Source organism: Larus michahellis, chromosome 14 (assembly GCF_964199755.1).
Source record: "Larus michahellis chromosome 14, bLarMic1.1, whole genome shotgun sequence".
NCBI classification, from domain to species: domain Eukaryota; kingdom Metazoa; phylum Chordata; class Aves; order Charadriiformes; family Laridae; genus Larus; species Larus michahellis.
This window is the reverse complement of record NC_133909.1, coordinates 13,393,376-13,411,815: the sequence shown is the minus strand read 5'-3', so window position 1 is coordinate 13,411,815 and position 18,440 is coordinate 13,393,376. Positions and strand designations below refer to the sequence as shown.

Here is an 18,440-nt window from a genome sequence, read left to right as displayed (position 1 = left end):
CAGAAAATAAAAGGGCCACAGGATTGGAGGGATCAACCTAAGTCATGTACATCTATTTAACAAGAAAACTCATTGATAAGCAAACCACCTGATGCTTGCACAGCAGAAAAGAAAACACCTGGTTCTGCCTGTGGGTTGATAAGCCAATATCTTTAATCTTTTTTTTTTTCTCTTGATGACTGAAGTACACACTCTGTGCGGCCCTATGCTCCAGCCACATTGGTAATAGTAACAAAGCTTTGATGTCCCCCTCATTCAACAGAATGTTGTTTAGTTCAAAGCGAAGAACAGAGGCAATTCTTTGCTTTTAAATTATTAGCTCCCTAAGTCTTCTGTAATGATATAGTTTGACTGAAGTGTGCAGTTTATTAACTACATAAAGACGATATTATTAGAGCAGAGAAAGGCAGCCGAAAGTTTTGCCTTTCAGCTCAGCAGCAGGGGTTTTTGATACTTTGATCTCAATCAATGCTAAATGTCTTTGTGAGATAGAGGGAGCAGCAGAAATTACCTTTGGCACCATGACTACATCAATTATTTAGTTCTTTTTCTTATAAATTAAAGTGTTCTTCAACTTTTACCCCAATTTTTTCTTCTTCTTTTTTTTTTTTCCCCTTCAGTTGATTGGGAAGAAAAAAAAAAAGGCTGATGGGAAGAAATCTGGCTGTGAACATTAATAAAAATCCCACTAACCTTTCCCAGTCCTGGTCTGGAAGGGTCTTCTCTGGGGTGAGGAGATGGATTCATGTGAACAACAACAGCAACAGGGTAGCTTGGGGTAATGTGCTCTTTAACCAAACGACCGTGTAGGTTGTTACTGCAAATTTGTCTACGTCTAGCCTAATTTCTTTTTTTTTTATTTTTGTCTTTTCCAATATTGCGAGCATGAATGCAGCTGGAAAAATGGGACACCTGATGGAAACAAAAGGATTGCTCTAAGCAGGATTTAAAGTGTTGGTGTTTATTAAAGTTCTTTCCATTGGTCCCAGCACATGCATCAGAGGGAAAGCTTAGGAGCAAGAATGAGGCAGCCCCGACTTGGGTAAGAATGAGAGTAAACGCAGGTCTCCTAAGGCTAAGAGCAGAGCTTGCAAAGAGTCAGACCACCGTACCAGGGGCTGCGGCAGGCGCCTACACACAACACGCTGGATGCACTAACTCTCATTAAAGCCACTGGTGTCAGGTAATCCCACCCATATGTAAGCTGTCACCAAATCCTGCTCATACAAAAGTTGTGCCCAGTCTTGAGTTAGTCCCCTGGAGCCTACAGGGGAAATAAACCATTTCCAAAGTAGATTCATCCCATCCTAAGAGGGGTGACCAACTCCTTCCCTGGGGACAGAGGGAACCCAGGGTGCTGGGACTCGAGGTGAGTGGGGAAAATGCAGCCCAGTGCTTCTGCTGGATAACAGCAAAGGGACAGATGTTTCAGGGGAATTTGTGCTCTTTTAATACTCCAGGGAAGAGACTAGGCTGATGGCCAAAGAGCAGAGCCAAGGGAGGAGGATACTCCTGCAATTTTGGGGACAGAAGTTGGTGGCTGGGCTTCAGTGCTGTGGTGTACTGGAGTGTGTGAGAAACCACTGGAACCAGAACCTCAGCTGGGAACATGAGCAGCAGGATCACGGAGATGCTGAGGAGCCGGCTTTACACCAAGAGTGAGCCCCACGCAGCTCGAGGATTTAAAATACTCTCCTTTGGCCAGAGAAAATTTTTGTGAGAGAGAAATAAAAGAGGTCTTTGCAGAGATGTTGAAGCATGAACTATGGGAACTTCGATACATTTATATGTAGAACATGTTGGAGAACAACATAATTCTGTTTTCATGGTGATCAAAGTTTTGCAAGAAGGAGGACTTGAGACAGTGTGCTAAGCTGCTATGGCAACATGAATTTTAAAAAGTAAACTGACTTGCAAGAGCTTATCTTTTCCTCTTTAGTGTTGCGCGGAACAGATTTGGGAACCTCTACTCTAAAAGGGATCCTGTGAGGTGCTCACCTCTTCTTCTGGGCCAGGCGTACTGCAAAATGCATAAAACATATCCTTTGTGGCAAGGGGAAGATTCCCCGGGTGACCAGGTCTCTTCCTGCATCCCTGAGGCTCCCGCACCCCAAAAAGCCAATTCACAGTGACTCTTTCATAACATATTTATCATAATTCAGATATTCAGATGTTGGGGTGAATGTACCATGAACCACTTCAGGTCGACCGACACCGTATTCTGGGACCTAAGTAGGATGTAACGCGATGCAGCCCCTGCACAGAGGTGAATTCCACCCACAGAGCACCGTTTCCAAGAGCACCATGACGTGGGCTCGGCTTACGTCTCGGCTTTCAAGCCACCCTCACAAAACGTAAAGGCAGCGGTGTCAGGAGCGTTTCTGACGGCTCCTTTCACCAGGGGATGCTGTGAAGAGCTGTCATGCTCTGAGTCAGCTGTTCTGCCACGGCTGGCATTTCAGGCAGGAAGAGCCTGCTCACAGAGCTATCCCAACCATGCCGCCTGCCAAAACCACACTGGGAATCTCATGGGAACAATCCCTCTCCTGAGCCAGCTGGTACTTCCTGCTCCTGAGGCCTGATCCTGCTGGATGCTGAGCATTCTTTGTTCCATTTTTAAATTAATGAGACTTGAGCAATGCGCGGGCCAAGACTTCAGAGAAAAAAAGAGTCCCTCGGTGTTTCTGGCACTTTGGCCGTATGTCCCAGCCGGAAAGGAGAGAGCGACATGTCAGACTTGAAGGGAGGTTCAAGAGATGCCGATCACCTGGAAAACAGATCTCTGATTTGGACATTTTAATCAGGTTCGCTGCGCTGGTCATGCCCTGGCATACACCTTTCCTACCACCCTGCAGGGCAGGTGCAGCGTGGGGTGTACCCCGGCCCCGGGGCAGAGCCGCGGAGCAGCCCCAGCCGCAGCTGGGCCACGCAGCCGGAGCAGGGCTCGCCCCAAAGCTGGCAGCCCACGCCGCAGGATCCACCACCTGCCCAGCGCTCCAGCAAGAGCCTGAGGTTCCCCGGCATGGGACTCGCTCCCATCCTATCCCAACAGTGTCCCCTGGAGGTCGGTGGCTGAGGCAGCCTGGGAAGAGCCCTCATGGAGGCTTGGGGGAACCCCAGAAGCTGTTCTTGCTTTTCAGCCTGGCCTGCCGCTGCAGAGCGAGCATGCAAACAAATCCCAGCAGCCGCGGGTCAGCCTGAGCCGCAGCAAAGGACGGACGTTGGCGGAGCCCACCCTGACAGGTGGGAGTGGAGCACGTTGTAGAACCACAGGACAAATTAAGCATCTTCCTTCCAGGTTCATTCAATCAATATCCAAAGTCTGACCATTGCGGCCCCTCCTGCAGCACATCAGCTCAGAGCTGGAGTGTGGGGAGCTCCTCCAGCACCGACGAGCCAGAGCGGAGCTGTGGCCACTCCGTGAGTCTGTGCCAGCCGTGAGCCCCCGCAGCCGTGGGAGGCAGGAGAGCGGAGGCGCTGAGGCGAGGGCACGGGGCTTCCTCGCTGCTGCTGGAGTCTCCTTTCTTCTGTCAGCCAAGCAGCGGGGAGTTTTCTGAGAAACTGCCCACAGGGAGCGATCACTTTTTCCAGTCATTAACCTTACACATCCCTCACATTATCGGAATACCTTGGATGTCTAAGTTGCTGCAGTGAGCTAATTCCTCCAGGTGACTCCAGGCAGCGTTAAATGGGCTCCTGCACAGCGAGGGGATTTGAACTGCGAGAGCTGAAAGCGCTCCCGACTCCAGCACGCCAGGCCTCCAGCGGGGGCGAGATCGTCAGATGTCACCATGCGAGCGCAGTGCGGTGGCAGGAGGGATCCGGGGCCTCTGGAGCAGCAGTTTGCAACCCGCAGTCAGCAGGCACCTGGGAGGTCTGCGGGTGAAGGGAGGAAGGAAGGAAAGCAAGGCACAGGCTTGAGATGCAGGATGCAGGGGTCTGTCCCCCCCAGGGAGTCCTCAGGTTGAAAGATATTGGGGCAAAAAGGCAGTGCCCTGAAGGGATAAATGTTGGGAAACCCCAGTGCTGGCCTCTGGGACACGTATGTACCTGTCTGTCTGGATGTAATTGCATCAGGGTGTCCAAGCCCTGACAGAGCAGCCAGTTTGGGATGCTGAAGTCCTTCCTCTGGCTTAGAGGATGAGCATGATGCCATTGCGCTATTTAATTCCTTGGCAAAAAGGGGAGACCTTCACAGTCTGTCCCCTAAGGAGCAGAACAGGTCACCAGAGAGCATGAGCTTTCCATCACCCGTATGTGCACCACCGGAGAGCCAGCACAGCCCCAAGTGCCCGAGTTCGTCGTGGAGGACGCATGCATTTGTCAGCTTGCGAAACTGGGACAAGACGCGCGTCTTCCTCAGCAAGCCGAGGGCACGTGGAGCCGAGGCGGGGAGGAAACCGGGCCGGGGAGCGGGTGTTGAGTGCCCACCCCGGTTCTGTGCATGCCGGCAGTGCTGAAGAGGAGGAAACCACAGATGACCGGGTTCCACGTGATGGCATTCACTGTCTCCACACAGCGTGACTCGCGTCCCAGCCCCAGACACACGCTGCTGATCCGTGGCTGCGGGAGTGGAACGTGGAGAAAGAGGTGCACAAGAGGAACCCCAAATCAATGACAGAAATATTAGCAGTAGGATAACTCTTATAATATGTACATAATATTAAATATAATATCACTAACTCTCAGACATCACAATGTCTTCCTGCCATTGTGTTTCCTGGATTGTACGTTACCAGTATCCGGTCAGGAGCTGCTGAGTAACAATACTTAACAAAATAATTAACGAAAACAATCACAAAAGAGACCACGTTTGTCTCTCATGAGTAATAGGTGGCCACCGCTAGTGACTGCCAGAGCAGAACCAGATCCTCCCGACAAAGCAAAGCCAGCAAAAGGAAATGTTCATTCGCACAAGAGAAGCGCCGTGGGCAGCGTGGGGCAGCACCCACCTTTGCTTTGGGGCAGCGCATCTTTCTGCTCCTCTGGGGAAGAGTCTTTGGAAACAGAAACAGCTCCTTGATTTTCCCAAACTGCCCTGTGATTACAAGCGTCATCCCGGACTTGGGGGAAATGGGGACCACCGAGCGTGTGTGAGGAGAGAGTATAAATCCCACAGTAGAAGTCAGCATGATGCACCACGTCAGCCACACAGGCAAAGCTCCATTTACAATTAGAAATACAAAATAGCGACATCACAGGCTACACGGCCAAATTACGGAATAACGATCCACGTCACACACACCTAGGAACCCCCTCCGCACTTGAACAAAAAACCATCTTCAAACACTGACACGACATAAGGAAAGCGACATTCTAACACTTTTGATAACAACACAGTTAAAGACTGTGGCAATGCATTGATCTGAGTTTGGAGAGGCCTAAAACACAGATTTAGTTTGGATCTTCCCAGGTGTTGCTGGGGTGCAGTTCAAGTCACGGTTTCAAAGTCCATCCCAGCACTGAGGGGCCACAAAAGGGAGACTGGAGCTAGTGCAGCCGCGCTGCGGAGCCTTTGCTCTTCTCCTGCACTGCGTGCTCTTTGGGGTGATTCTTGGTTTGGATTAAGGAACGATGCTATGCCATATAGTACACAGCTTCTCAGGAGGGGTTTACTTTCTTTTCCCCAGCAATCAGCTGTCTCTTAATCAACTTGCTTTAAAATTAAGAAATCTTCATTAATAATAAGAGATGGACCCAAGCTGGGGACATAAACATGCCCCAGTCTGTGGCATTGGAGTCTGAGTCCTACACTGAAAAACGCCTGCAAGCTCTGCTCCAGCTGTGCTGTGTACAGTGTGCTGACACCTCATGGCCGAGGAAGTAACTCAGATAAGACACCATTTCCCAGCATATAAATATACACATAAATTCTCCATCTGCTCTAAGGCAAGAAACGAGGTTCATTTATCAAGGAGTTTGTAACGAGTAGATCTGAAGATACCAAAGATAGGGAAGAAAACCAGCCCAGAAATGCTTCAAATTCTTGAATTACAAACAGATGGGCATTCAGTTATTCATAGGTGTGGTACTCTGAATTTCCTCGATGCTGAAGGACGGCTCTGATGCATTTCTCCCACAGCGTGGCCCATGTACTGTACCACATGGCAAACCTCATGGTCTCGGGCCCGGAAAGAGGGTCCGTGTCTGGGCTGCTCGTTACCCAGCTCTTCCCTCTTCCACGGGGCTCTCCCAAGGGCAGATCACCTCCTTTGCAGAGTCCTTACGAGCTTGGTGGCGGTTGTCCTCTCCCTCCGCAGAGTCTATGGGGTGGATTCGGCTCTCCGAAGGAGCATCCATTTTTATTTGGAAGAAGCTGTGTTGTGAAATAAAAACTCATCACCCATATGGCACTTTTTGATGTGCTCTCTGAGAGGGCGGACACGCAGCACGGAGTCTGGCTTTGAGTTTTCCACGGTTCAAACCCCAAATCCCAAAGCAAAACTCCCAGGCACAAGCCCGCAGAGATGGAAAATGAAGGAAATGTGCACTCCCACCCCTTTGAAGCAAAACTGCCGTGTGACACGGCTCCGGCACAGCCAGAGCGCAGAGCCAGGTGGAGAAGGAGCCCTCAGATTTGTGCTTCTGAATTTCTAATGTGGACTCATCCACTCGGTCAGCAGCAGAGGTGGATTAACAGAGGTTGAGGGCACGTTACTCATCGTGAGGGACGTGGCCAGGATTGGTTTCAACAGTGACAACCTCCCCAGGCAAAAAAATCTCCATTCTTACACATGCTGCTCCGGAATGACAAATGCTTTGTGACTTTCCCTCAAGATTTCTCCTCCCTTGTTACTTCTGGGTCTCCTCTGACTTTCAAATCATTAAACCAAACCTGAGCCAGCGCTTGAGAACAAACATGAATATACGAGCGGTTTTCAAAATTCAGGGATCAAAAGTAAAACCTGGGGACTTCACACCACCAACAGGAGGCATAAGCGCAGCAGAGGGGACTGGCCAGCACGGACTCTTGCCCGCTTTTCCGGAACAGAAAGCAAGCGCACGGAGCCGAGGGGAAGAGAGGCTTTTGGAGGCCTGGCCGGGACGTGCGGCAGGCAGCGCAAATGCCATGGTGGGTTTTAGACGCAATTTAAGGAGAGGCCACCGTCAGCTGGGCTCGCAGCCCCGCGCAGCCTGGCAGGGAGGATTCGCAGGGACATACGGCGTCCCTGCCCCAGAGTACCTGAGCGCCTCACCGTCTCTGCTGGGGCCTCGCACTCATCTCCAAAGCCACCAAAATAACCACATCGGATAAATAACAACTTCTGCTGACATACAAAGGGCAGCAAGGCCCCACGGCCTATGAAGCCTCTTGATGTGGGGGCAAACACAAATGTCTCTTCGGGCTGAGCTGGGGCTGTCTCGTGCAAGGGGGCCGCCATCTCCCCCGGCCTGCTCCGGCGTGAGGGGGCTCAGGACGTGGGGCAGGAGGGGACAGGTAGGGCCTGGTGTCCCCAAGGGGGAGCAGAGGCCACATACCTGTACCCCAGCAGCCTCATGGTCCGCTGCTCCCTGGGGCCAGCAGGAAGGTACAGCACCTCCATTTTCTCGCCTGACGCCAGGGAGGAGGGGCGACGGTGCCCGCTCCTGGCAGCCGCCATCACAGGCAGCCTCACAGCAGGCAGACATGGGGCTGAGGTGGTGACAGCTGACTGGAATATGAAGCACAAGCCCCACTTAAATGGGCTCAGCTGACACTATCTCAACCTAATTACAAACTGAACTGGTCTCAGAGGTGGGCCCTTCATGAGGGCATCCAGGTGCCCGCGCGGTGCTTACCTGCTCACCGCCTTGGTGTCTGGCCGGAGCCGCTGCTCCCGCTCGCCCAGCGGCTGCACCTTCCCGTGGGGCACGGCCGGGCACTTGGGCGAGAGCGTGGCCAGGACGGGCGAGGTCCAGCAGCCCCTCTTCAGGAACCGGCCGAAGGACAGGGTGGCCGCACGGGACTTCCCGCTGCTGGAGGGGAAGGGGCTGGGGCCAGTCCCCTCAGGGTCCCTCTCAGCGCCTGCTATGCTGTCTAGGGCCACGCTGATGGGCGAGGGGCAGGCGGTGCTGTGGGGCAGGGCCGGGGGGCCGGGGGAGGCAGGAGACAGGCTGCTGGGGCCGGGGGGCAGGCAGGCAGGCGGCCATGGCAGGGTGCCGGTGCCAGCGTAGACAGCCAGGTGAGGGGCCGGGGAGGCAAGGTGGCATGGCTGTGGGGAGGAAAAGGAGAGAGGCTCAGTCAGGCCCTGGGGGGGCCGCACGCCGGTGGCTGGCCTCCCCAGGCTTCCTCAGGAGGAGAAACCTTCTCCGCCTTTGGAGGCCACCAGAGTGCCGCCTTTGGAGGAGAAGGGCCAGGTGCGGCCGATGCTGTTGGGAGAGACAGGGCTCAGCTGGGAGGCAGCCGGCAGCCCCCCAGCCAAGCCTGGGATGGTGCCCCCTATTCCTGCAGCTTTGGCCCCCTCCTTGCCCTCCCACAGCGGGAGAGCAGAGGCGTCACGATTTGCCCATGGAAAGTAACAGGGTCGTGGCTACTGGCCTCGGCGGGTGCTGACAGATCCGGCCCCACAGCCCCTGGGATGCTGTAGGAGACACCAGCTTGTCTCATTCCTTACAACAATTAGCTCCAAGCACGGAGGAGTCGGTTATCCCAAGAATGCGATCTTGGTCATGAACGGCATAACCATGTCACACCCAAAGCATCAGCGTGCTGGCCAAGAAATAGAACACTGAGCTCCAAACCCTGATGACCAATAATACAAGAAGCCACGTCTTGTGCTGAAGCCCCCAGCATACCTGGCTGGGGCTGGGAAGTCTCCAGCTCCACTAATTCAGCCCTCAGGACGAGCCCGGGTACAGGCTGATCAGCAGAGGACATGCTGCATGCTGGGGTCCCCCCTGCCGCTTCCCAAGGACTCAGTCCCAGCAGAAATGCAACGCAGCTCAAGTGTCCAAAGAGAAGTGATGAGAGCAGAGGCACATACAGAAGGTGCATGCATGCATGGCCGAGAGATGCCACAGTGAAGGATGAACACACTGAGACAAGACAGAGAAGGATGAACTCCGTTCTTTTTTCATTTTCTACATTTATTTTTATTAGACAGATGAATGCATGGAAGTGACGGCCAAGAAATGAAACAACATATTGCTCTGATTTCCAATGGAAACAAACAATTTCTTGGCTGGCACAAAGTGCAGTTCAGTTTGTACCACGGTCACACTTTGTACCAGGCAACCTTCCTCTTCAGGGACTGAACAGCAAGGGACCAAGGAGCGGGACACCGGGTCATGCCAGCTTATTGAGCCCATAAGCAGAAGAGAGCCAGCTTCTGCCTGCAAGTGTAGGACTGGCGTTTCCCAAGCACAGTGACTCCAGAGCATGCAGCATTAACCCATGTCAGCAATGCAAAGCTGAGATGATGAAAAATCAGAGAAAGGAATGGAGAGAGAGAACATAAAAAGCAAAGCTGAACAAAACAGAAGTAGAATCAGAGGGACTGACTGGAACACACAGATTTGTTATTTATTATTTATACCCTGACTTCATGTTCCACATGGTACTACATACTGGCAATCCCAACGTGCTCAGTGCTCCATGTTATACAAACTCTGGAGAGACTGCAGAGCCCATCACATCCAAGTAGCTTTGGACCGACCCTGTCAAGCTCTTGACTATCCTTCAGTGCTCTTATGTCAAAGTAGGTTGATAGTGCTCAGTACCTCACCTAAAAAAGCCTTGTGATTTTAAGCAGAATTAAAAAGTTTATGGTCTGAGCCTGCTCGCCTTCACAATATTGCAAAATTTGCCATTGCTTCCACTGGGAATAAGAGCAGAGGCTTCGCAAGCAGACCTTGACATCAGAGCACAAGACTCACGCAACTTGGTTTCAATTCCTCCAAGGTTTATCACCGTTAGGCTAACAGACGTCATGAAAATCTCCCTATCTCAGCTGCACAGGGAAGGAGGCTAGTTCTGCAGTGGTACCAGATCAGACCGTGTAGCCCTGATTCTGCCTCTGATAACAGGCACAGGGAGGGCAAGAGTCGCTGTTCAAAGCTGTTCAGACACAGCTCTGACTATCTCCCTGTTTGCGAGAGGTTGGTCTGCATGCACCCCGGTACCTGAGGGCTCCCACTCACATCCAGCTTCCTCCATCTCCCATTTCCTGTAAAATCACACCAGTAGTAAAAATGGGTGAACAATAAAACAGGAGTGAAGAAGCTTCCCGGGCCTCAGTCCTTCCCACCCACTCCCTCTGCTTCCTCTAAATTCTAAGAAACAAGGAAGCTTTTCTGTTCCCCCCAATTCCCTTTACTGGGCTTTGCAGGAATCTTCCCACTTCTGATAATCATTGGCCTGGTCCAGACGCTCTGGGGTTTCCCAGCAAAGCCTGGAATCTCCCTGAGCTCTTTAGCACTAACACAGTTGTTTTAGGTTGCCTCATTCTAAAGAGCAAAAGAGACAGAGCAAATGAAAAAACCACTACTTAAAGTTGAAATCAGCTCCTAACACCTCTGCCCTGGTTCTTCCTTGCCTCTGGACTACAAGCCAGTGACAACTAGAACTACCTCCTGTTAGGTTTTTTTAACAACTGAAAATAGAAGAGCAGGAAAAAGACAAGACAAGAGGCAGGAAGGATTTGATAAAAGAAACACAAAGCTGCGGCTGCATCTCTCAAGCCCTCCTGCAGGCTCTTACGAGAAGGCTCTCTATGCCTGCACATCTAGCTCATTGTGCGGGGGAGTCACAGGGGGGAGCAGAGCTTTCCACTGATCATCCCCAACATGCCAGGGGGCACTTGGGAATGTCATTAAAATTCAAAGTGTCACGCAAACCTTCAGAAACAGTCATCCTACTGTTCTCACAAGAAGTCCACCCTGCTCTACTGCCTGTGGCTCCTTTGCACTGGTTAGGAGGTGCAGGATACTTGAAATGAGGGGTGTGCTCCTCTCAGGGGGTGCCTGGGGTGCACCCCTCGGGAGGGTGCACATCCCCCAAGAGGATGGATGCCAGCGCAGATGCACTACGACATGTACCACCTCTGCTCCCAGTGAACCCAAAGGACCGGGACGGACAGCAAAGCTTTAATCTGCCTTGTGCCATCCCGGCTCCTGGAGGAGCAGGAGGCTGGCAGAGGCATCCCAGCTGCCCAGCCTCCTGGGGGAGCTCAGGGCACCCAGAAGGCAACCCCCCTCCGAGGTGTGCGGGGAGGGAGCCGGGCTCCTGCACCCCAAGTCCGGCAGAGCCAGCGGCCTGGCTCCGGCAGCACTCCCATGCCTGACGTGCCTGGGAAGTGACATCTGCTGCTCCAGAAGCCATGGCAACGTGCAGGAAGCAGGCTGCTGGCAGAGCCGCTCTGGGAAACCTAAGGCAGCACTGACACCTTCAGGAAGGGGAGACGAAGCACAACACCGGCCTCGGCTTGTCTTTTCCCTGCTCTGTGCCCTGCGGGGCTCAGAGCCTACTTGGGAGGTTCCTTCTTGAGCTGGCTCCTGCGATCCAGCTTGCTCATGACCTGCGTGATGTCCACGGTTGTGGCCGCTTCTTTGGCTTTGGCCTCTTCCTCCTGCTGCCTCAGGATGACGGGGCTGGGGCTGGAGCGGAGGTGGCGGCGTCCGAACGGGAAAGTGGAGCTGGGCAGAGGGTGAGAGAAAGATGCAGGGCGTTACTGAGAAGTAGAAGGGCACCAAAAACTCACCCCTGGTAAGAAAACTTACCAGGAGGGCAAGCTCAGACACAGATGGAGGTGTCACTCTCACCCCCACAACAACAAAGTAGTGCAAACGCGGACGAGGCGGTTTAAAGCAGGACTCAGTGCCACACATCAGCTACATCAGAACTGCTGAAAGCGTAAAGGCAGTCCTGCTCCTGGTCAAGGGACTCCAGGGCCAGGAGATGGCCAGTACATTACTCCTTTTCTTATAAGTGTTTGCACATCACTAACACTCAGTGTGAAGCCAAAACAACTGTCATCAGTGGAATTTTTCCTAGTGCCCTCAGTAAGATCAAGATAGGGACCAGCATGGGTGTTTCTGGTGTCTGTGATACCCCAAAAAAAACACCTGCTACCTGCTTCAGCAAAGCCATTACCAGCAGCAGTGGAAACAAGTGTTAAAACACCTCTGGATAAGCTATTAGCTTTTTAGCTCACCCAGGATGCTGAGTATCGTGTGTCCAGAATGAGTACTGACAAACACAAATGTAATCACCACGGGTCAACCAGCACCTGCCAGCGACCCTGTGATGTGTGGCTCAGGGAAAAACTAACCAAATCCCAGGCAAGACAGCAGGAGGTTTTGTTTCCACTGACTTGAAATAGGCTTCAGATGAAACAATAGTGTGACAGTCCGTGATTCCTCTTTCTTGCTTGCTAGGTTGGTGAGTGGAAGAGGAACAGAGAAAGCACACCACCCAATCTGGCTCTGACATTGCGTGCTCAGCTTTAAGAAGCAGCTGCAGTTCAAATGGCCTAAATTTGCTATACAACCTTCATCTTGGTCAGGAAAAAGCCATTTCAAGCCTGCCCCTTCTAAGTCTGTCTACCTTGTGCCAGCAGTCACTCTCAGGTAAGACGCTGTTTGCTCCCATGTGGCTGCCTGTCACCTTCACTTCGCAGGCATAAGCGGCTCTGCCCAGGCAGAGCTGAGCAGAACCCATGGAGGACCCTGTGGTGGCTCTGTGTCTCCTCTGGCAGCCAATGGTTCGTGGGTGGGAGTTTTCCCATGCCCTATACAATGCTCTCTCCTTCCAGGAAAGGAGCCATGGTTAATTCAACAATCACAGCCTTTCTAAACAGACCCAACAGACAAGGCAGCCGAGCAATCGTCAGTTTGATTCTGACTGCACACAAGCCACTTCCAAAGGGCTCACCAATAAACAGCATAATCAGTCTCAAAGCAAAGCATCTTTTTAGCAAAAAAATTTTATTTAATTAAGCGAACATCTAAATCATAGTAATTTTGCTGCAACTCAGGCTTTTTCTACCCTTGCTACAACAAGAAAAACAAACCCCACAATTACATCCAGTTTCACTTGCCTTTTTTTGACAGTCTCTTGTGGCACAACAGCCTTGGCCAGCATTTCCTTGTATATTGGAGACTTTAAATAGCGGCCATAGGAGTCCTACTAGGAGAAAAAAGAGAAACTGGTAGTTATGGGCTGCAAACACCCTTATTAAAATCACCACCAAATACAGCTGCTCAGGAGCCAGGGAGGCTGGGAACTAGATAATCTCCCCCAGCAGCCCAAGGGACTTTGCATCTTTCAGGCAAATGTAGCTATTTAACCCAATACCCTTTCATCTTGGTGTAAAATTCCCAGGATTTTCCACCTCACAATAAAGCTTCCCAGGTAAGATCCAGACCAAAAGGTCTGAACTGAGCTTAGCCCAGGCCAGTAGTGTCTCACAGGCATTGAAAGGTGAGGTGATCATGTTTCAGGAGCCAAACTTTCCAGCAACTGGTGAAAATCTGCATAGTTCTGCTGCTTTCAGTGTCAACGTGCATTAGCTGCTACTCTGGCCCATAATGCTCCTTCCTGCTAAGTGTATTTTGTATTGCTCATAAGGAGGAATTACGGGTTACTTGTGGTCACCATGATCTAATGAAAGCCATGACATCACTATGTCAGTACACTGACATTAGCCCGTAGTCTGCTGCATCAGTCAGACCTAGAAGAAGGGTGTCTATCAACATAACCGCAGAAAAACGTGTGAAAAAACTCAGTAAAACTTGAAATGGGCCATGTCTGCTTATGCTCTTGGTACAAAACTCACGCATTTATATCACAATTGCTACTACCTTTCCCATCCACTGCTGAAATCCAGTTGGATACAAGCATCCCACCATAGGGATACCTCATGTGACACACACAGTGGTACTAACGGAATAAAGTTAAAAGATTTGTTCAAGCTTTGAATGAGTTAGTGACCAAGCTGGTATTAGAAAGTGGGGCTTCCAGCAGACACCTAACCTCCATCACCCTGGGGACATGCTGCCTTAGAGGGAAGAAGAAGCAGCAAAATACAAAAGCCTGAACCAGTGCTTGCTTAAGTCAGCAAATCTGAGGGATTTTCAAACAAAGGCCACTTGAAAGTGACAGCTGATAGCACACAAAGGCATGGAAAGGCCCAGAGAACTGGAATCCCCCTGAGGCTTTGGAAACAAATAACAAACCTTTTTCATCAGCATATAAATGTGGGTCTGAGCAGCATCTAAAACATAACGATGAGGGTGCTTGAGGCCTTTGACTGTGATGCCCATTGTTGTGCCATCAATGTTAATCCAGCGCCTTGCTCCTGGAGCCAGGAAGAGCCTGCAAGGAGGAGGAATCACAAGTGCAGTTATCAGCTGGAGAATTCCCAGAGATTCCTCTGTCTATGCATGAAAGGAAAAGTCCCTTCAGCTCCCCACTACAATTTGCTGTCCTGATCTTGGGCGGTCAATCTCCTCTTCAACAGTTTGACATGCAGTCACTTCCTCTTGCACTGTTAACACACAATATAAACCAAATTTTATCCCACTGGAAGCAAAAAGGGTCTCTCCACTCTCCTTGTGGCAGCCCCAAGGTCTTTGCTATTCCACACCTCTATTTACATTACACGCTAAGACCTAAATGTAATAGTGGAGAACAGAGAGGAAAAGTAACTATACTTTCATCTTCAAAAGCTCTTTTCCTACCTGGGACATCGGACTGCCACATTTGATGACAGCTTACAAAGAAAAGTCTCAGGAATAAATCATTTGGAGAATGATAATGCGTAGAAGGCAGCGATAGGACTCATGTACAAAGAGTTTAAGAATACAGAATTACCACACTCACTTGTAAATTTCTTCTGCTTTTTCTTTGACCTTGGATTGATCTCCATACTTGAGATCCTCACAGGCTTCCCAGAAACTCAGGTTCTCTCCTGCATAACAAGGATGCAGTCAGCAGAGAGCAAGACTGAGGAAAATGCAATGCCATTTATTAACTCCTAAACTTGACTTAGTATGTCTTGGCCCAATTCAGTCTCCCCAATTCTTACTGCCACCTTGAAAATCCCCCTGGGACTGAAGGAGGAAAACAACTTTCCCCTGTTCTCTGCTCAGGGACAAACGTCACCTGGAAGAGCTTGTGAATCCAGCCAGTTCCAGCTTGCCTGGGAGCAGTCCCCCGGCACAGGGAGTGCCCTGGGCTGTATTTTGTGTCCCGTGCCACTAGATGGTATTGCATGCACTGGCTGCACAGCCATCGCCTCCGAAGTCACTTCTACTGCCTTTACTTTGCGACTTCGTCATTGCCTCAGCTCACAGCACCTACTGCGAAGGCATGGATTTCCACCACTGCTCTGTCCTGCTGGGTGGCCTAGGCAAGGGCAAAGAAAGAGACGCAACAGACCCACCGCTGAACTCCTTCTTCAGGAAGAGCTGGAAGTTCTGCCGACCTTTCGGGTCTCGTATCAGCTCACTGAAATTGAAGGCCCATCGCTCCACGCGCATTCTGGTGGGGACTTCCACTCTGCACACGTTGAAAACAAACAGCACTGCCAGTTTCATGTGGCCCATCTAATTGGCAGATTAATTAAAACCAAAATGCCCTTTGCTGGAATGCCAAGAGACTTCTCAGCACTCTCTGTTTTCCAGAATGCTGTAATGAGCTCCTGAAGTCAGCCCACTAAGTAAGCTGTAATTAAACAACTTGGTACACAGTGGGATGAGGATTTATCTTGGATTTATGCTGCTCTCACAATGACGGCCCAGCTTTGCCAGAGGTTTTACTCAGTCCCATTCTGGCGGAGGCACTGCTTGTGGCCCAAACCTTTCTTCTCATAAAGGCATTCTGTGAAGGTATCCTTTGGGGCTGTCTAATGGGATGTTATCATTCTAACAGGATTTCTGGTCTCAAATGAGAACCAGTAATATGCTGTGTGCCTCAAGCACAGAGATGCCACTGTATAATTAGCAAATACTATCCAAATGGAAAAGCAAGGGAGACCTCAGAGAAGGGATGGACAGCCAGTATGTGCCTCCAACCCAAATTTTCTCCTAAGAAAGCAGCCTGAGGTGTGCACACCAAGGGCCAGGGGTTGAACCCTGAATTGCTACACCATTGGCAGCACCTAATTTAGCAAGGTTAACGCTAAACCAAGTGCTATACCTGAGCGTAACTGGACATATTCCATTCCTGTGCTAGTAAAAGTGGACTTCACTCATCCAAGGGGAGGATTAGACCCACTCAGCAGGGGCTGAGTGCATGCTCCCATCATCAGTTTAGGAATTTCTGTAATGTTAAGGAAGGCTCCACTTGAAGAAGATAATACTGGAAGTTCAGCATGGAGTACACCCAAGAGGCAGTTTCTTTAGCATGGCCAGACTATGTCAGAAAGGGAATGCTTCCCTGCTCATGATCAGAGACCAGATACCATGACGAAATCAGCGGTTCCCTTTTCTGATTTCTATCAGCATAAAGGTCAGTGTAAACCACAAGCTGGCAAAAGAACACAAATACAATACATACAGCTTTGCATTGAGATCCCAGAACTCAGGGTCATCTGTTATCCAGGGGTTGCTGGGGAGACATCCAGACAGGATAGGGTCATTGGAGAGGAACTGCTCTGAGTACTTCACAAGCCTGCGAGTAAATCCAACAAAATCAAAACAGTAATTTGCAGGAAGAATTGCAGCCACCTCCATTACAACCAAAGAAATGGTTGCACAGACTATAGATGTCTTCAGAGGTGCAGCCCTATCAGCACGAGGATCTGGAATGTGGCCCCTGCCTTGCTAGAAAAATTGATTCATCAGCTCAGTTAATCTTTTCCTTTTCCCAAACAGTAATCTTCTGGTTGTCTTTCAAAGCAGTCATTTTGTCAGTTCAAGCGCAGGGAGATACAAGACTCTCTTCCATCGCCTCCTTTTGCCTCTTCATTTCAAGGAAATGGGACTAAGCCCTCAAACAGCTTCTGGCTCCTTCTCCAGCCAACTGGAAAAGGCCTGATGCTGCGCTGGTTTTGCCACACATTACAGAGAGGAAAGTGCCAGAGAGGAGGAAAGCAAGTGCTGTATTTGCTCAGGGTGGGTTGTCTGCAGCCTTCCCATGGGGCGTGGGAGAGCCCAGGGAGCCCCGGGAGAGGTGGGAGAGTGCTGAGGGCACATCCCAGCTTCTCCTTTCCTCCGCTCACCTACCGCATGGCTCATTCCTCTGCAAATGACTCAGAGGGCTTGGCACAAAGCAAAAATGTCTCTATCCTAGCAGGAACCAGACAAACACTTCTCCTACCTTCTAAGTCGGCCAGACTTGTAATTACAACCGATTTCGCTAATAATGTCCTGGAATTTCAGCTTTCTCCTCCCTTTTTCATTCTTGAAAAAATCATCTGGTTTCTGAGTTTAAAATTCCTTCCAGGCCAAACTGCTTTCATGTGCTCAAAGCTGGGAGTGCACTGTCCAAGGACCCGTTGCTAACAGGCACCTTGGCACAGATCCTGCAATTATACAATGTGCCTGCACAAAGCATACCACAGGTTTGGCACAGAAGTGCTCGATCCTATCTTCTCACTGGAAATGCCAAGGCATTCATCACCTGCATTATTCACTTCAATCCATATATTCTAATCAAGCTACAAATCTAAACCTGTCAACTCAGGTAACATTGCTCTGTCCTTTTACTGATTAGTGCTTTGCAGCTCCTCCTAAATCAATGCAATGCTCTGATGCATGCACACTATCTAGTTTCTGCTCTTATCCTCATCAATAATCATTTGATTTGGACCCAATCCTACAGCTGAGATGGAAATCCAAATTTTTTCTTCTAGGCGATGGGCGTTATCCATCAGAAGACTAGGACCAATGCGTGAAAAGCTCCATTGCCAAACAGTTAAGGACCACAAAAGTCCTGGAAGGCAGTCAGGTGTCCCCAGCTCCAGCTCACAGTTTTGAAAATTGAGGCAGGAGAGTTTTAAGCGACCTGGGAGTCAGTGATGGGTGAAATGAGTAGAAGTTGTGGCTCTCTGAAGACAGCACTGCTTCCCAGACTCTTCCTCCCACTTCATTCATCCATGACTGTCTTCTCCCAGGGAACAGGCCTGAGCACCTTGTTTATCTTAGATTCGATATGAATCTCTGGGTGGCAATGACTAAAACAGACTGGTGGTGTGGACTGCACCTCTAGGCAACTGGCCAGCACATAAAATTCCAGGTAAGAAATGCCTGTGGCAAATGCACTAATGGCTAGTGCTAGGACTTTGCACTTAATTGGCTTCATCAAGAACCTGATCAGGAAACACTCCCACTGAGAAGAGGAATTGCTAACTAATTGCTTGGACGCTCATGGAGTGTATTCCTTCATCATACAGAATAACCAGAGACTTCCCCAGCTCTGCTGTCTTCTGGTGAGCATCACCATACAAGCAAGAACACTCACTGGGGCTGAGTTCAGCCCAGCAGGCTGGGGACCAGGGACAGGAGGGTCAGTCTGTCTC

At 50.5% G+C, this 18,440-nt stretch overlaps 1 protein-coding gene across 4 annotated transcripts in view; it reads right to left on the bottom strand.

Annotated features, from left to right (window-relative positions):
- Positions 1-238: 238 nt before the first annotated feature.
- The window catches only part of RGS9 (regulator of G protein signaling 9), a 39,699-nt gene continuing 21,497 nt past the window's right edge, over positions 239-18,440 (bottom strand). For 2 of the 4 annotated variants that reach the window (XM_074607577.1, XM_074607578.1), the window contains exons 12-19: positions 16,478-16,591; positions 15,363-15,478; positions 14,801-14,888; positions 14,155-14,293; positions 13,017-13,102; positions 11,496-11,613; positions 7,780-8,192; positions 239-6,316 (exon numbers count right to left, since the gene is read on the bottom strand). In XM_074607577.1, coding sequence (XP_074463678.1) covers positions 6,160-6,316; positions 7,780-8,192; positions 11,496-11,613; positions 13,017-13,102; positions 14,155-14,293; positions 14,801-14,888; positions 15,363-15,478; positions 16,478-16,591 — 1,231 coding nt within the window. In that variant the 3' untranslated portion in view covers positions 239-6,159. Of the gene's footprint in view, positions 6,317-7,779; positions 8,193-8,214; positions 11,614-13,016; positions 13,103-14,154; positions 14,294-14,800; positions 14,889-15,362; positions 15,479-16,477; positions 16,592-18,440 lie in introns of those variants that run through there. The other 2 variants (XR_012589900.1, XM_074607579.1) reach the window with 2 other exon arrangements.